The sequence below is a fragment of the Monodelphis domestica genome, chromosome 2, assembly GCF_027887165.1.
Source record: "Monodelphis domestica isolate mMonDom1 chromosome 2, mMonDom1.pri, whole genome shotgun sequence".
In the NCBI taxonomy this organism is placed as follows: domain Eukaryota; kingdom Metazoa; phylum Chordata; class Mammalia; order Didelphimorphia; family Didelphidae; genus Monodelphis; species Monodelphis domestica.
In genome coordinates, this window is record NC_077228.1 from 462,398,398 (window position 1) to 462,418,152 (window position 19,755).

The following is a 19,755-nucleotide window of genomic DNA, read 5'->3' on the forward strand; positions in this document are numbered from 1 at the left end:
TATTTCTTGATTTCTGAATTTATTTTCTGTTTTTCTATTTCCCCTATATATTATAAAGGTAACATCCTGCCAGTCCCTCAGCCTCACAACCATGGAGTCATCAAGCACTCCTTATTAGCTTTCACTCTCCACCTCTTCCCCCACCTCCCCAGTATCCAATCTGTTGCCAAAGCCTGTTGATTTCACCTTTGCAGCATGTCTTGAATATGCCCCATTCTCTCCTCTAACACTGTCACCACCCTGGTGCAGGGCATCATCACATCAAGCCTGAATTATTTCAGTAGTCTACTGGTGGGTCTGTCAGCCTCAGGTCTTCCCCCACTCAAACCCATCTTCTATTCAGCTACTAAAGTGATTTTCCTAAAACTTAGAATCAACCATCCTCTCTTCCCCCTCAGATTGTAGTAGCTCCTTCTCTCCAGGATCAAATACAAAATGCCCTCTTTGGCTCTCTTCTACCTTTCCAGACTTGTTTACACATTAATTCATCTCTGCCTAAATGGCGTCCTTTAAGCTACAACAAGCCTTTCTTGACATTTCTTTAATTCTAGTGCCTTTTATTAGTTATTTTCTGTTTATACTGAATATAGTTTGTTTTTATGTTTTTGTTTCCATATTTTCTCCTCTGCCATTAGATTGTGAGCCCTTTAAGAGCATGAACTATCTTATGCCTCTTTCTGTAATCCCAGTGCCTAGCACAGTACCTGGCATATATGGGTGCTTAATAAATGCTTATTGATTGATTCAGCTCTAGACAGTAGTCAAGCCTACCTTTTCACCTACTGCCTCTCCATACATGTCAGAAAATTGATAAGTGTAGCAATTCAACCATTTTCTTCCATCCAATTATTCTGATTCTCTTACACTAGGTGAATATAGCCATAACAGATTCTATTTTTACAATGAAAATTATTTAAAAAAAAAAAAAAGAGCTGTTGACCACTGAAGCTAAGAATGTTATGCAGTGGAATAGAAAGATTTTTTGTGGTATTGAAAATTTTGTAGGCTTTTATGATCAGAGAGATTTTAAATTAGATGTAAGGAAAATTGCCCTGTCTTATATGTGTCTAATATTTTAGCAATTTTTCCAAGTTACCATTGACTATTCATTGTCCTGTAAGAGAAGTGGGTTGTATATACTAGTATAGTGACTCTTACCATTTAAATTCTACCCCTGTGCCTAAGAAGAAACGTTTAGGGAAGAAGTCTAGACTATCTAGATACATTTGAACAGATTGTCCCAGAATGGTGATGGGAAATAAGGAAGAATAATTGGAGATACTGTAGATAGTAAAGGCAGCAGTCAAAAACTGATGTGCCAGACTGGATGGCCTGATATGTCATTCTTTGATAAGCATGCTAGTAACTTCCAGGCTCAGCTATGCTCTGATATAGAATAGCTATTCTACAGACCCATATTAAATGTTTATTCTCCATTTTTTTAACTAGTAGAAAAGTTTTAGTCGTCTTTCTGCCCTAACTCAATGGATCATTTATAAAAATGCAATTTAGTCAATGAGCATTTTCCAAAAAATATTCATGAATTTCCTGGAGTAAGTAGAACTTATTTACTACTATTATAAATTTATATCTCTTCTTTTTATTCTAATGTTGATGTGGATTATTTCTTTTGCAACTTCATTGGATCCTTGATGTCATAAGTTAACTCAATAATTAGTTATAAAAACCAAACTTTAGAAAGAAAATTGAATTAAAAATGTTTTAAGCAGTTTTATCTTTAAAATTCAACAAACATTTTTAAGCTGATTGAATTAAAAATGTTTTAAGCAGTTTTATCTTTAAAATTCAACAAACATTTTTAAGCTGAGTACAAAAAGTCACCTTGAATCATTTATGTAGTTGAATACATTTTCTGTTACTCTTGAAGTTTCTTTAAGTATTTCATAAAAATTATATTTAATCATATAAAGACATACACTGGGATGTTGTAACTTTGGTGTTCCTAGAAGGAATTTTTTCTTCTAAAAATATAGAATATTAGCACCGTATTGTAAGTCATGCTTAGGTTGATATGTTTAAATTAACTTTAGATATTTTTATGTAGGTTTTTAAGTGTTAGAGCTATAGAAAATGTATTAATGAAAATAGAATTCTTTCCTGTGTGTATGTGTTCACATCACACACCCAGGACATGTATAAATCCACAAAGAATGAAAAGATGAGGAAAGATTGTAAACTGTACTGATAGAGGTAATTCCTATGTAGATGAGATAAAAAAACATAGTGTTTTGGAAGCATTGAAGAATTTTGAGTATTTAACATTATGCAAATGTTCCACAGTGTTTTGTTTGACATCATTCTTGTTAGTTTGGTGAAATAGTGTGACAGAGCAGGGGCATTATGCTTGGAACAAGGAAAACCTAAGCTAAGTCCTGCCTCCAACACTGAGAGGTTGTCTGACTCTTAGCAAATGCCTTTATCTTTTTGTACCTCAGTTTCCTTATCTCTAAAAAGGATTTGGTCTTATTCATTTCTAAGGTTCCATAGAGCATAAGATCTATGATCCTATTCTTTGGCTATCTTCCACAAATTGGACAACTAGTTTGTATTTTTAATTTAAATATATAGGTGATTATGTGAAAATATTTTGACATTTTATACTGAATTAGTAAGATGTAAAAAGAAAACAAAACTTAGAGACATTTTTATCCCCTTTATGGGTAATGGACAAGCTGGTCAGATTTTTTAATTGAAGTTCACAAAAATTGATTCCTTTCTTTTTGAGAGTAAATTACCATTTTGTCCTAAAGTGCTTCCTTTATGTAGGATCATAGAATTAAAGCAGCTGGGATGAACCATAGAGATGTGATTTCTCATTCTGTACTTTACAGGAGACAAGATTGAGTTCCAGAGGGATAAAATCCTTTGCCCAAGATCATTCTACTAGGGCTAAGCTAGAGTTTGGACCAGTTCCTTTTCTGGGCTCTTTCTAATATATCCTTGCTGTCTCTGGATGAAAATATACTTTAAAATATTTTGGAGACATGCCATTGTTGACTATTTGCTGAATGCCATAGATCAGTTAGACATTTAATTCAAACTAGTATATTATCTCTTGCCAGAATACAGACAAGAGTGAAGGAGACAAGGGAATTATATTAACTATATTTATCAGTAAATAAGTCTGAAATTGTATTATAGCAGTATTGAAAATGTGTCCATCCCATACAACTTTAATGAAATGCTTTGGCAATTCAAACAAAACTATCTAAAAGAAGTACTAAAGAATAATATAAAAGATTACCTTTCAAGAGAAAGTTTCCCACTAAATCAGAGATAGCAGAGAAGTTAAGAAAAAAAAATGAGAATAGGGAAAAGCCCCTTTAGTACTTCTGTAGCTGTACTAAAAGGGCAATTATAATTTCCATGAAGTGAGAATGTCACAAATCTAACTGGAAAAGATTAGACAATCAAATAATTATAAAGTACAAGTACCCCGTCTAAGTGGCATACTCGGAGAAGTTAAAGAAGAATGAATAAATGAAATGGGAGACATCCTATGGTGCTAACTATTCTCTGCTATATCAGTTACATCTTTTAAAATGAATTCAAGAAGCTGAATTTGAGTGAGTTGATAAGAAGACATAAAAGTGTTTTAGATGATGATGATCAGAGAAAGAAATTCCAAGATATGGGATTGATAGAGCCTTAAAATGAGGAGGAAAGATTTTAAGAAGGAGCAAAAGTTGATCAGTGGGGATGAAACTAATGAGAGAAAATAAGAGGAAAGACTGATTTAGTAAAGAATATGGGAAAACTCAAAACTTGTATTAGTACAATACCTGGCTCATAGTAGATACTGAATAAATTCTTGTTAACTGAAAGAATTAAACCTGAAGAAAATGCAGTATTAGAAATTTCTATAGTTTTTTCATTCCCTATATAGTTGAGAGAGTGTAATGTTTAATAGAACTTGTATTCATTTTAGCTACTCAGCTTCAATATGGAATTGATAGTCAAAGTGATCTTAATAAGATTTATTTCTGTTATTTTTAAAAGCATGATGATACAGGTGATTTGTACTGATCCACAAAATGAAAAGACTATTTTTGTTCCCTAAACTATAGTTAGCTACATTATTCCAAATGTGAGTTTGAGAAAAAGATGGCAAGAAGAAAGTAACCACCACTGTTAGCAGTAATGAAGTAGTATAATGATAAAGGCATTTCTTAGTTATAATTTATTGTGACTAAAATACAAAACAATGAATTCTACAAAGTTTCCTTGAGATAATTTTCTGCTTAGAAATAGTGATTAGTATGATTTTCTTTTGTGTAGAAAATGGATCATGCTTGTGAATTTAAAAGGTTGCACTTAATTTTTTACCAGAAAATTTAGGTATGTACTCGAACCAACATAAACAGAAGCTTCTTCATTTATCCCCAGTCGGTTTCCTTTAAGCATGAGAAAATATCACGCACTGTTTGGCGTGGTCAGCTGTAAGTGATGCAGCCATCATGCTTAAGTAGATTTTTTAAAAGACTTGTGTGTGTTTCGTAAAATACGCTTTATTTTAAAATTAGGGCTTCCTGTTGCAGCTGTTCCAGGAGCTCTGAGTCCTTTGGCTATTCCAAATGCTGCTGCAGCAGCTGCTGCAGCTGCTGCTGGCCGAGTGGGTATGCCTGGAGTCTCAGCTGGTGGCAACACAGTCCTGTTGGTTAGCAATTTAAATGAAGAGGTTAGTGAAACTATTTACTAGCTTTCATTCTTTAACTCCATTTCATTTGTGAAAGTTTTTCATATTTTTTTTTTTTTACATTTTTCCTTATATACATGTTGGTCAAAATATTTTCCATTTATGTCTACATCTGAATAAAATTAAAGTACTTAAGAAAATACTTTCTTTTCCTAGACAATCATTTTATACATTTCTTTATATGTAGCTACCTATTTTTCCTAAGAAAAATATGGTAACATGCTATAGTTTGGCTTTTTTATTTTATGTTTTATGTTCTCAAAGGCAGATGTGATCTAATTTGCATATTTAACTCTAAAACAGTTTTGCTCGTCTTTTCTGATAATTTGCTTGTTCATTTCATGCTTACATGTCATTGCATTTTTAAAATCTTATTTTATGTGAACTACTCTAATACATTTTTCTTTGAAGGTTCTCCCAAAGATCTTGACGAGGCACTCTTCCAGTCTTTCTTAGTAATTTTTTCTTTGCAGTTTTTAGTCATTGTCTTCTTTAAAAAAACAAAAAACAAAAAACTCTTCACCTTTAGTATTTTTTCTTTCTTGTTAAATCTGAAATCTAAGGGTGGGTTTTTTCCTTTATTTCTACATTTTATGTCTTGTATATTTTATTTTGATTGCTGTGAACGCTGGTATGAAATGTGGGAAGATTGATGTATCAATTTATGATGTCATTTGAATACTTGTTTCATTTCAATTGGCCTCTGTTAATGTGAACATTAAGCTTATTTTATCATTTGATATTATTTTGTCATCCAGTTTTGCATGCTAAAATGTTTGAATCAGAGTGCCTTTAAAAAACAAACAAAAAAATGTTTTGCCTGCATTTCATAACCAGCCATGCTTATGCAGTTGAAGTTCAAAGTTTAAGATTCCTATTGCATGCCTTTTCCTCCCCCCTCCCCCCATGTTGAGATGAAATGCTGTAATTTACTCTTTGATATGGATGTACTTTACCCATATTTGTCTTGGGTGACTACATTTTACTCAGTTTTTCTTGTACAGTACATAAACCAACCATTTTCTGACCAAATTCCTGCATTTCCTATGTACTGACCTATATTTTATTTTTTTTGTTCCCCAATTCCTTATTTTTCTTCTGCATTGCTGTTTCCCTTCCCCATTTCATCCTTTTCCCTGTGTGTTCACCTTCCCTTTCCTTGTCTTTCCCCAAATGCCCATTCCCTTCCCTGTCTTATCCTTTATTTTCCTTGTCCTTGTCTTCATTCCCTGTCTCCATTCCCTATGTTCATGCTTCTGTGCTTGAACAAATGTTCCTCGGACCAACTTGCCCCAATTAACCGCCTTGAACCATGATCCATGACCACCTCACCATTCTGCGGGAACCACCCTTCGTTATGGATGATCTGTTCATCTCCGCTCTTCCTCGACTCTTCTCTCTTCTTGTCTTACGCTGCTTGCTCTTCTCTCCTTCTAAAGATGGTTACGCCCCAAAGTCTGTTTACCCTCTTCGGTATGTTATTGTTAGCACTATACTTTTATTATTGATTTGATTTTTGTTTCACCTTAATTCTTATTTGTAGCTAGCACTTTGGCTTAAAGTTGAATAGTAAATCTTTTGCTATTTTTCTTTTGCTGTTTAAAAACTCTCCATAGACACAAAATTTGTTTTAATGCATGCTAATTTATTTTGCATGGTCTTTAATTTAATATCATTCACATAGCTTTGAGGGTTTATCAAAAATTTATTCTTTTCAAAATTCACTGTTCAAAATCTTGATCTTCTTTACTCATTGGTATGAATGTTAAAATTGAGTGAGTGATCTTGTTGATGTCTGAATGTTTCATTGATATGTCAGAAATATACTACTTAGTTGACTTGCACTTAAAATTAATTTCATTTTTGGATTACCTCTCTGACTTCGAAAAGGTGTTTATGGGGATGTGCAACGTGTGAAGATTTTATACAATAAGAAAGACAGTGCACTTATACAGATGGCTGATGGAAACCAATCACAACTTGGTAAGACTAGATTACATGTTTGTGCTCTGAATCTTCAATTACAGATTTTAAAATAACATTTTATTTCTCTCTATATAAATTCCTTTTAGTCTATTTTAAAGTTATTTAAACTTTCTCTACTTTGCATGTTAAATACTGAATAGCTGTATTTAATGCAAATATTTGTAAGTATCATTTTTGATTGACTACTATAATTATTTCATAGATGCATTCTTTGGCCAAGACGAAACAGAAAAATCTTTCTGAAGAAGCGTATCCAGTCATTTCTAATAACATGGTCTTTGGTTAATGTATACTCTTTATTTAATTTTCTTGTTTATTATTACAGTTTCTTCTTTTTTTTAAAGTTACTGCTGTGGAAGCCCTGTCATGATGTCTCATCATCTTATGTTTAAAGTATTTCTTGGTTTGTGTCTCTACCTCCACCCCCAAGTAATTTAACCTCATACTAACTTATTCTCTCCTTAGGAATCATCGTGGCATCAGTCCCTAGTATAGGTGCAGACTCAGCTGGTTCTTTGCTTTCCATCTTCAAGCTAAATATTCTCACGTCAACAATAAACTGTTCTTTAGATTTAATTTATATTTCTCCCACCTGATTTCTCTCTGTTGCCTCACAGTCAGGTGTCTAATTCTGAAGAAAAGAAGAAGCCTTGAATTATTTTCCTTCTTCATGTATCTTCCTCAAAGAGAGACCTGGGAAGAGGGGAGAAGGGGTGGGCTAATGATTGCTGTCTTCAAAAAAAAAAATGAAGCTTTTTCCAAACCAGCTAAGGAGAGATGGGTGGAAGTTACAAAGAAACAAATTTAGGCATTGCGTGAGGAAAAATTTTAATAACAGAACTATCTAAAAGTGGAATTGGGTAGGCTTGGGAGGGAATGGGTTTCCTTCCCCGGAGCTTTTCAAGCAGAGACTGGATATCATGTGTCAGGTATGTAATAAAAGATATTCAGTTAAATGTTGGACTAGATGGGAAGAGGGAAAAGGAACAAGCACCTACTATTATATGTCACACAATAGACAAAGTCTTGCAAAAATCTTTTTTAAAGACTTCCAGCATCCCTTCCAATTCTGAAATTCTTCAATGTAGAAAACACTGAAGAAAAGCAGTACAAAAAGGAATGTTGATTATTAGTATTGAGGTAGAAGCACTCTACTATTCCCTTGTTACTTTCCTTGGCCTTGGTGTGATTGGCCTTGAGTGCAGTTTGTTTGCTCTGGTTTGTTTGGGCTATCATGATTTATTTATTTAGCAGTAAGAACATAAAGGATATTCTAAAGCTATTAGTATACTTTCAGGTTTCTATAGCTTTTAAAACCGAAGACTTGAAACACTGTATTTAGTGGGCATACATTGTCATATTTGAAGAATTCATCTTAATCATATTTTATAATTTCATATTACTTAAAATATGAAAAATATTACATAGTATTTAAAGAACACATCTAAAAGCCAGAAAGACGAGGACCTGGTTCATGGCCTACTTCAGTCATATGCTAAGTGACCTTGAGTAAGGCAACTAATCTCTGTCATGTAAGTGAAGAATAAAAGGTTGCAGAGCAGGTGGTGATCTCCAGTAATAGGAGTTTGCCCAAATGGAGTTTCTTATCCATTTGAAATTACAAGTTCATTTTAATCATGTTGCCTAAAACAAGTGCTTCTTATATTATACCCAATATCACAAACTATGTACTATAAAATCCTTCCCTAATCTCATTTTTTATTGTTTTCCCTTTAGCTTTAAATTACCTAGCATGCATTATTAGTCTTCTGGTTGTGTGCTGGGAAAGAACTTGGAATTTCTTTTAAAGTCTGTTCACTCTCATTGATGCTATGAGGAATTATGTAATCATAATTTAAAAGAATTCTTTTAAAAACATCTTTGCAAATAAGTAACTCATTCATCCCCAAGGCCTAGAGGCTTGGAGTCGAGGTGGGCTGGGGGAGACTGAAACAATGGACAATGTTTACTGTTGTCTTTTAGAGTTCACTGTGCTACACAAAATATAGTAGTTTTATTTGCCTGTTCTTATTTGCCTTGGTTTTCATGGGAATCTGTGTTCATGGGAGAATTCAGTTGATTTCCTATAGGCAGATGGTTTTTGTGCTGCTTTAGTAACGTAGAAAAAATAAATGTCAGTGAAAATAGTGAAAGAAGTAGTACATGATATTTAGAGGATAGAGAAAGGAACAAATATTTATTAGTGTCTAATACGTTCCAGGTATGATGCTAAGTGCTTTACAACTATTATCTTTACTATTTCATATTTAATAAAATTATTTAAGCTATTTGCAAATCTTTAGTAAAATGATATAAATTTTAGACACTAAAATATATAGATATTAACATTTTTTAAAAATGAAATGATAATGGCCCCAAAAAGTCATTCATCTTCAAAAATAGTTGTTCTTTTCCCAAATGTCTCATTATTTGGATCCTGAAAGTTAACACAAAAGTCATATGACTATGACAGTAAGTGTTTTTTGTTACTTTTGCTTTTTAGAAAGCTCCTACTTTTTATATTTTGGTTTAAGTATTCACAAAAATATGAACTGTTTTCACATCCTTATTAATTTAGAATCTTCTTTTTAATTACATATATGTATCTATCTACCAACTTGTACATCTTGAATTACTGAGTTATGTTAAAGTGTATGTAGACTATTTCTTTGGTATATTTTCCTTTGCAAGGCATTGTTAGTAATCCAGAGCTTTATATATAGCATTTTTTAAAAATATGCCTTTTTAAGTGATCTTTAAATATACTGCCTACTTTTAATCATTTAGGATATGAATATCCAGTTTCATATAATCTAGGCTTCTTTTATCTCTTCTGCTGTTTGTTCTTTTCACTGAACATTAATACTCATTGGAGGGTGTGCAAAGAAACTAGAAGGAAGTAAAATTAACCAATAGCAATCCATCAAGTGAATAAGACTGATCAATCATTTTGTTTGTGAATATGCATGTGTATGTTTTCAGTTTCCCTGCTGCTCAGTTTTTTTCCTTGCTATTACTATTAATTATCCCATAGCTTTTTTTCCCCCTTAGAGCTCTCTAATACTTTAGATTTTATTTTTTCATCCCCAATTTAGTTTCTACATTGTGAATAGGTATCTTTCTACTTTCCTGTTCTTTTCAAAATTCAACCCTTATAGTGTTCTTCCTTAAGCTTATATATGTGATCTTGTCAGTTTGGATGTTTTCTCCATGATACAGATTACAACCAGGCCATGTCTGCCTACCCTGTGTCTTTTGCCAGTGACCTTCCGTAAGTTTGCCTCAGGGGTTCAACAAAATATGTTAAGGTTCTTCCATATTTCCTCTTAAAACCATATGGAAAAGATCACTGGAGCATTCAAGCCCCTTATTTTTGCTATTTTCCTTTTTGTTTATCCATTTGTCTTTACCTGAGGACAAATAATTTGAATATATTTTTATTTTCCTCTTAAGAAGAACTGGGATAAATAAAACTAGTCATTTAAAATATTAAATAATTCATGGTTTAGGTTTACAAGGCTTTTAAAAGAATTTTACTATGGACAATTGAAAGTTATCTGTACTGTCATATAGAATGCATTATAAGATTTCATGATGGATTTCAATCAGGTACAAATTATTGGAATATTCTACACCTGAAATGGAGAGCTTTTACTTGTGGGCACATTTCAGTACCTAAGACATAGATGCTTGGGGGGAGGAGATGTTTATTTTTGCAAATTAGAATAGTTATAGAGGACCAGAGAAATTAGTTGCCCTTATCTTTTCAGAAAATAATTCTTTAAATTTCTATCACACTATACTTTTCCAAAAAAGCACATTTACCTATAATGTCATTTGATATTCAGCACAATCTCATTTAGTAGGCAGGTAAGAAAATCCAAACTAGATTATAAACCGAATCACATTTTAAACTCCCTTGAGAGCTGAGTACATTGTCCTGTACATCTTCTCTTTTTTCCCCATGGTACCGAAGATATCAAGTGTGTGTACACACACACACATTCTCACACACACTCACACTCACTCACTTCTTATTTCAGAGGACTAGCATTTCTTCTGTGTGAAAATTCCCGTTAGATTTCAAACCCCTCTACACCTTTGTGAGCTGTCACAGTGGGGGAAACAAAGGTCAATTGGTGACAAGAGCCTTTTTGAACTTTCAGTAAAGATATAGTCTCCAAAGCCTTTTTGGCCTGGTAGCTTGTGGTATCTCTCTACTCATCATTATTTTCAAAAGCCCAATGTTATACCAAATCTGAAAACCTGAAGTGCCTAAAATGGCATGACTTAGCATGAATAAAGGCAAGATTAGAACCCTAGGTCTTTTGATTGATGATGTGGTGGTGTTATTATTATATCCTCATGATACCTTTTATCTTTATGTGAATAACTAATTCTATTCTTAGATATTTACTTTAAAACTTTAATATAATCCAAATTTGTGACATCAGGAAATAAAACTACTATTTAAGAGTCTTGAGGGTGAGTGATATAAAGGTTTGAAGAAGAGTTAGCTTTTTATTAATAGGTTTATTACTTAACATTTATAGAATCAGAAATTGAAACATTCATAAAAATAAATAGCTATATTTTGGCTTAACTTCAGTATTCTGTATTGATATTTATCCTAAATCATCACTTCAGAAAAAATGCTAAACTACTAGTGGTTCTCTCTGCCTACTTCAGAGTTCACTGGCATATATTGAATAACCTGAAAACAAAAGCTGGGAAATCTTTGGATTAATATATAGTAAATTTGTTATATCAATTTTTTTAATAGAATAAACTTTAGGATAAATATTCTAACATTTTTAACTTATCCTTTGGCACATCACTCTATATTTGCTTTTGGTATGTATTTTAAAATATGCCTTCTTTCCTTAGCAATGAACCATTTGAATGGACAAAAAATGTATGGGAAAATTATTCGGGTTACCCTCTCCAAGCATCAGACTGTACAACTACCTCGAGAGGGGCTTGATGACCAAGGCCTAACTAAAGATTTTGGTAATTCCCCATTACATCGCTTTAAGAAGCCTGGCTCTAAAAATTTTCAGAATATATTTCCTCCATCAGCCACTCTTCACCTTTCCAATATTCCGTAAGTATTTCAGTAGGAAAATGTGATGGGCATGTGCATTTATGCCATAAAATAGATGCTACTAATTCTTACTCTTTTTCTCTCCATTTTTTCTAGTCCGTCAGTAGCAGAGGAAGATCTACGTACACTTTTTGCTAACACTGGGGGCACTGTGAAAGCATTTAAATTTTTTCAGTAAGCAAGCTTCCTTGTTTTAATTTTTATTATAGAAATACATATTTATTCTGGGTGGTCTCTGTTGTTTCTCTTTAAGGAGATATTTATTTTGAATTATTCTCCCTTCTCTCCTAACTGCTTCCCACATACACATTCCCAATCAAATATTTAGATTCTTCTCTAATATTTGTCAAATATCTAATTTGGTAATTTTGTTTCAGAAGAGATCACAAGATGGCGCTTCTTCAAATGGCCACGGTGGAAGAGGCTATCCAGGCACTGATTGACCTTCATAATTATAACCTTGGAGAAAATCATCATCTGAGAGTTTCTTTCTCCAAATCAACAATTTAAAAAAAAGGAGTTAAAAGATTTAGGGTGAATCACATTGTCAGTGTCATCACCTGTTGACTGTTCAGAAAAGTGGGGACCAGAGTTTGACTTTTGGGTTTTTTTCATGCTGTTATCATTCCTTGGTTATAATAAAATGAAATGCATACGTTAAAAGGCAGAGGTATTAACTGCTTTTTTTTTCATCTGTTGTATAGGGAAGCCATTTTATTGTCTGTTGAAAAGATTTCAGTTGAATCCCACATTTTTTTTCCAACTTAGTTGACATACGTGCCTTAAAAAGGAAAAACTAGTATTGCTAGAATGCATTTACTAGAAAAAGAATTGGTTGTCTAGGGCACATTGTTACATGGGAATTAAAATATGTTTAGGCAGGGGTGTGTAAAAAGGTTAAGTTTTTGTTTCTCCTGCTTGGAACTTATTTTTTATTATTGGCTTATCACATTTCTTTCTATTTAATCAGATGAGATACATAACATTGAAAGAATAAAACACAGCATTTTATTTTATATTTTTATTTCTACTGCCTTAGGCTTTCTTCCTTTAAGGTACATTGGCCTTCTGTATCTCATGATTCTGGTCTAGATTCAGTTATGAATGTAGGCATTAGTTAAAATTAACAAGGGTGCAGAGTATTAATTTCTTAAGACAACAAAAGTGATTTCTGTAAGTTTGAGCCCTATGTGGAAAGCATTGTGGAATCTTAACCTTTTTGTACACACTCTTGTGGGACGTATCATATAAATGTCAGCACTAAGTAATGTCTTGTTTGTGGCTGAATATTTTTCGTAGATGTTTTTGAAGTTGACATGACTTATGTGCATTTAAATATATATTGCCATCTTTAGTTTGTAATTAAGATTTGGAATATGGTTGTGGATTTCTGAGCATGTGCAGACTGGTCTAGCTAGTTCAGGAACTGGTGCATGTATTTTTCAAAGATAAAGAAAGTGTACTGCGAAAATTTGCAGGAAGATTAATTTTGTGGCAGTTTTCTAAAACTGACAACCAGGTGGGACCAAAGTTTATGTGCCTTTAGTCTTAATTTACCTTGCATTGTAATATTCAGTTTTAATAAATCTTCAAACTATTTTGTATTTAGGAATAGATCTGACTTTACTATAAACATGGCTCAGAATCTACAGGTCAAATTAATTTGAACAGTTCTTGTCAATCTGAATTGTTGATTCTGTTTAAATGACCAATACTTTTTGAAATTGATGTACTTAGTTTCAAGATTCATAGATTCTGTTATCTATGTAGACAAAATGGTCATGTATATTTTCTATTAGTTGGGTTTTTACATCTTTAGAAATGTAAAATTCAGTATAGTTTGGAAGCGGCACAATTAAAAATTAATTTTCTAACAAAGTTGGGAGGTTTGACGGTCGTTTAATTTCATTTTATGTGTACTCTGCTTACCTCTGTAGCATGCTCAATAAACACTTCTGTAGCTCTGTATTCACCTTTTCTGTCTTTCTCTGCTGCCTTTTCTCTTTTCTCTTCTTTGTTTTCACTCTACTGTGCTTCTGAATTCATGTTTATTCTCTGCCAGGGTGGGAAAGGAATAATAATATTATATTTCTATGGCTTTTTACCATAAATCTAGATGCTGTGAAAATATACCAGCTGTTTTTTTTTAAACATGAAAGACAGTAACTACTTTTCAGGAGGACACATATTAAACATTTCCCACCCTGTTATAATCTACTGCTTTAAAGACATAACTTTTATTGTAGCTTGTTAGTTCTCTCTATCTCTTTTGTTTTTTTGTTTTTTGTTTTTTTTATTTTTATTTTAGTAGATTTACGCACTAATAGATCTTTCAGGTTTGCCATGCTCTCGCTGCAGTTTCATCTTTCATCTTTGTGTCTGCTAAAGATTTCCTACTAATCATAAAGTACCTTGTGAATATTAAGAAAGTTACTAATACTATAGAAAGCAAATGTAATAGCAGACCATAGAATGCTGAGGGTGGGATGGGTGGATGAAAGTAGAGGAGGGGGTTAAAGAAAAGTCATGACTACCACACGGATAATTTATGTGTTTATAAATGCAGGGGTTATAATTTTCACTTCCCAAAGATTTTTCCGTCAAATGAATAACATGTTCTATACCAAGGTTCAAAACATTTTTCTGTCACTTCTCTTTAAACAGCCAGGCTTATTGATGTTAGATTACAGTGTGACCTCATGTCTGGTCCTTAGGTTTGTTCTGTTACCAATAAATATCTGACAACTGTTTAAAGGTCACTACATATCCAAAGGTTCTACATTGGGAGAATAAAAATAAATGAATTTAAGGTCTGTGATATACATTTAGGTAAGTTACAAATCAAAAGGTAATTCATTAATCTCCCAAAATAAAGTTTATAATAAATGAAATTAATTTGATCAGTTTTGGAATTGAAGGAAGTATATTCAAGTTAGAGATAGTCTGTATTTCAACAACAATGCAGTTCTGAAGGCATTTCAGATGTTGCAATTCTGAAGGCATTTTAGATATTTGAGGATTGTTTCCATATTAAATTTTAAAATATCAACTGTGACAGTATATCTTTATTAATAGAACATCTGAAAACCAAAGTTATTTTTTTTAAGTGAGGAAGTTGAAAAGTTCCATTGCTGAGGAACAAGTGACAACCCCATGCTTTTCAACACAAAGTATCTCTCGGAGGTTTCATATCTAGTCAGAGATACTATGTGCCTGATGTGAACAAATTATTTTCTGATTTATATGAGATATAGGCTAGGTGGCATAGTGATGGAGCTAACCTTGAAACTTGGAAGACTTGGGTTCAGATTTTACCTCTGACTCATACTGGCCCTATGGGTCTGGACAAGTTCACCTCTGCCTGGCTCAGTTTCCTCAGCTATATAATTAGGATGGTAATAGCACCTACTTCCTAGGGATATGAGGATAAAATGAGATCTTATTTGTTAAAGCACTTTGCAAACCTTAAAGTGCTATATATAAATGTTAATTCTTCTAGGCAACTCTTAACACTAAAAAATGTTAGAAAAGTGCCAGCCTGCATTGATAGTGTTCTCTGTACCAATGAAACCAGTCCCTATTCTTAATTTTCATAAGCAATAAAAATAGTTACAAGAGTTAAAAGAAGGGAGCAGTTATTTTTCTGGGTAGAAAAAGTGATCAGGTAGTACCAAATATGGCATGTGAATTTCACTTTGAAGTTTTTATAGGACTTAATGGGCAAAAAACAGGAGATAAATATGCCAAATGTATTGGAGTAATGATGTGAACAAAGTCTATATTGAAATGGGAAGTAACCACAGAGACTTTCTAGTTCAATCTCCACCTGAAGCTATGAATCCTTACCTCTATATCTCTAAAGTTATCACCTAGTATCTACTTAACAACCTACAGAGATGAGAAACTACCTTTCTGTCACTTAAGGAAACCTTATCCATTTTTTGGATAGCTCTAATACAAGCAAGGTTTTCCTCATGTTGAGCTAAAATCTTCCCTTAACTTCAACATAGTTTTGTCTTCTAGGAACAAGTGCGTGGCAATAAAAGGGAGTCAGGAAGCCTGGGACATGTTCAGGGATTGGTGAGTAAGCCAGTTTGGCAGGAGCTCTGTGTATGAAGAAAAGTAATGTGAGAATACTAAAAAGGTAAAACAAAGAATTTTAGAGCATTGTAGTTGAGATGAACTTATTCTGATCTGATATATTAATTGCTTCTACTATATGCCTGAAAAATGGTTGACCGCACTTGGCTTGAATACCTCAAACAATAGAGAACTTATTAGTTTATGAAACAGTCTAGTCTGTTCCTTTCTAATTCTCCGACAGTTTTTAACTAAGCCAAAATTTGCCTTTCTTAAACTTCATTTAAATCATAGAGCTTCACAAATTGGAAGAGACCTTAAGCCACCTATACCGACTCTTACTTGGCTGATAATACTTCTCTTATAACATCTGTACCAACACTGAGAGTCCTGCTTGTACTTGACCTAGTGAAAGGCTATTATAACACTGCTTCTGAGGCAGGTCATTCTGTTGGATGTAAGATTTTTTTCATAGGTTGAGATAAAATCTTATCTATAGCTTCTATCATTTAATACTAATTCTGACCTTCAGGACCAAATAAAAATATTAATTCCTCTTCCATATTGCAGATTTTCATATTCTTTTTTTTCTTTTTTTTTTAACCCTTACCTTCCGTCTTGGAGTCAATACTGTGTATTTGGCTCCAAGGCAGAAGAGTGGTAAGGGCTAGATAATGGGGGTTAAGTGACTTGCCCAGGGTCGCATAGCTGGGAAGTGTCTGAGGCCAGATTTGAACCTAGGAACCCCCATCTCTAGGCCTGACTCTCAATCCACTGAGTTACCCAGCTGCCCCCAGACTTTCATATTCTTGAAGACTATTATCATGTCACTTCTTAGGCTTTTCTACACTAAAATATCCTCAAATTTTTTCAAATAATCCTTATGTAGCATGATCTTGAGGAAAGTTATCCTCTATGTTGGATTATCTCTCTCAGTTCATTAATTACCAGAACTGAAATACAACATATCTGATCAGAAAAGAGAATAATGAAACTCTCACTGCTATCATTCCATATCTTATGCCTGTCAACAAACAAAAAATTTGGTTTGTGGCTCTTGTATCATCATACTATTGACTATCATTGATTATACTTTTCCACTGTAATTCACTTCTATGTTCACAAATTTTGAAATTCCCTTTTATCTATTTCTAGTCTGTTGTCAGCCTTTTTCTCACATTTAATTCACTTTTCTTAGCCTTTAAATCCTCCAAACCATTCTTCATCTTTATTGAGACCAATGACACTTTGCTCTTAATTTTTTTCTAGACCATGACACCTATACTGCCTATACTCCTCCATCTTTGCCACTTGGTGCATCATTTTAGCTCAACATTGTCTTATCTTGATTCTCTTCTCCCCTTATTCTGGAAGAACTTGCCTTGCCAAGAGGTAGCCTTGAATGACTCCTCTTGCTTTCACTCCTCACATGCTGTACAACAAATTGGAGAAAAATCACAAGACCATACTAACTGGACTACAGATTTCTATTACATAATCTCAACTAGCTCCACACTACAAGAAAGCATTCATTTTAGATCTACCTTGTTGATTTACTTATCCTACTCCCTATATCTTTTCCAAACCTTTCCTTCCTTCCTCCTGGATATCCTCACTACCCTTCCCCACCAACTCTTTCAGCTGAGAACTTTGCCCCATGTATCACCAAAAAATAAAGTAATTCTCCTAGAACTCTGACGAGTTCTCCTCTTCCTTAATCTCCCATTACTTGAATACCTTTTTCCAGTATCAGCCCTTATTTAAAGGAGCAGGTGGTCTTTCCCCTTGTCAAGGTAAATTTTTCTCCAGGCCCAAGTCATCCCATTCTATCCCATCTTCTCTATGAAATTTCCCCCTGTTATTCCCATTCTTTCACTTATCTTTAATTTCTTTCTAATTGCTATGTGAATAGTATTAGCCTTCACTGTGGAGATTTCCTAGTTCAGTCTTCTTGAAAGCTTAGCTGTGATTAACTAGCATGAATTTGTAGTCCAACAAAAGAATATTTTTGGTACTTTCTCTAATGTGATGTCACAGGAATGAAAACCAAGAGAGTAGATCCTGGACTTTGCATGAGAATGTGGGCTGATATATCACAAAGTCAATTATGAACAAATCAGCTTTCAGAAATGGAAGGGATGTTGTAGATCATCTACTCCAATCTATATTTGAAAATTAAAAATGACAAGTAATTATCTAATTATTGCTCAAAAACCTCTGGTGGCAAAACCCCACTACATTCTAATACTGCAGTGCTTTGAGATAGCCCTAGTGGATAGGAAATTTTTTCGTACCTCAAGTTTAAATCTGCATTTTTTGAGACTTCTATTCATTTCTCCTAGTCCTTATATTTGAAGCTATGCACAAGAAGTCTAATCTCTCTTCAACTTGTCATCCCTTTAAACATTTGAAAATAGTTCTTTGGGTATATTTTCCAATCCAACTAACCCTAATTCCTTCAATTGATTCTTATGATATTAACATAAGGCCCTTTCTCATCTTGATTGATCTCTATTGGGTATTCTCAATCTTATCAAGTCCATCCTTCTTAAACTTTCTTCTTCCTGGACTGTACCAGGTGTCTGTCTTCCCTCTGTTAGCTTTTCTTGCTTTCACTTCACCATGCTGCTTTTATGATCATAAGATCAGAGATTTAAAGCGAGAAGGGACTTTGGAGGCCAATGTCTAATTCCCTCATTTTACAGATAAAGAAACTGAGACCCAGTAACGTTAAGTGCCTTGCTTAAGGTCACATAGCTAGTAAGTCCCTGGGGCATGATTTAAAACCAGGCCTAATTGACTCCTGGGGTCCTATCTACTCCATTACAATTCTCTTACATCCACATTGGTATATTCAGATAATTCCCTCTTTCCATAAGTACAATATTTTCATTTTTAGAAATTTTGTACCCAAGATTCAGAGATACACAGTAATGAATATGCTAAAGCTTTCAGAATTGTTTATGTAAATACATTTTTAAAGTTTCCCTCTTCAATAGCTATACTTGTTTTTGAATCCACATAACTTCTTGAAAAGTAAGTAGTTCTGAAAACTGAGTATAGTATCAAAAACTATCATTGCCCCCACTGAAGACTAAGCAGGACACATGATACATGAAATGTCCCTAGAAATAAATGCTTTACTACTTGACCAACTTCCCTCTGAAACCTAGATCTTGTAACTAATTGTCTTCAAATGTAAAGGGAAAAGGAAAGAGATAGGATAAGATTTAAGAGAAGTGGAAGGCTGTCTATGGCACATACTAGGAACTCAAGGGAAAGGATTTTAGAAGGCAGAGGAGGAATAGTTTGGAAATGACAACTGCTAGAGAGTAATGACTTCCTGTTGGAGGTTGGGAGCTTCCTGTCCGGGAATGGTGGAGGAAAGGGGAGCTTATCTGATCTCATCTACCTCACCTGACTATGAGAGAAGAATACCCCTAATTCATCTTTTGAGGTACTCTATTTGATTGGGGAAGATCTAGAAAAGGATCTGACCATACCTGCTATGCTTTTCAGAGGTTTTATCTAAAAAAAAAAAATCCTGTCAGATTGAATTTGAGGTTTTACCTCAGGGGTGAACTTAGCCTCAGGAGTTCATTCACAGTACTCCTAATGGTTTTTAGAGACAGCTTTTGGGAAATAAATCAAACCAACTACTGAGTGTCATAGATAGTTAGCTTAGTCCGTTTTGGGGACACCTAGATAGAAACAGGGAGCTAATTTAGTCTGAAGACCATAAAACTCCCTCTTGCAAGGGACATAGAGGATTGTGGGAAATTAGCTAGATCCTTTAGAGTTAGGGACCCTTTGTTTTGATCTTCAGTTTGTATTCCATCTTAAAATATGACATTCTGTTTTTTATATC

At 33.7% G+C, this 19,755-nt stretch overlaps 1 protein-coding gene across 10 annotated transcripts in view; it reads left to right on the top strand.

Moving 5' to 3' along the window:
- The window catches only part of PTBP2 (polypyrimidine tract binding protein 2), a 139,949-nt gene extending 126,174 nt beyond the window's left edge, over positions 1-13,775 (top strand). For 3 of the 10 annotated variants that reach the window (XM_007485010.3, XM_007485006.3, XM_056819117.1), the window contains 6 exons: positions 4,545-4,699; positions 6,157-6,190; positions 6,608-6,700; positions 11,591-11,807; positions 11,904-11,981; positions 12,185-13,775. In XM_007485010.3, coding sequence (XP_007485072.1) covers positions 4,545-4,699; positions 6,157-6,190; positions 6,608-6,700; positions 11,591-11,807; positions 11,904-11,981; positions 12,185-12,317 — 710 coding nt within the window. In that variant the 3' untranslated portion in view covers positions 12,318-13,775. The remainder of the gene's footprint in view (positions 1-4,544; positions 4,700-6,156; positions 6,191-6,607; positions 6,701-11,590; positions 11,808-11,903; positions 11,982-12,184) is intronic. The other 7 variants (XM_056819115.1, XM_007485008.3, XM_056819114.1 and 4 more) reach the window with 4 other exon arrangements.
- Positions 13,776-19,755: the final 5,980 nt, after the last annotated feature.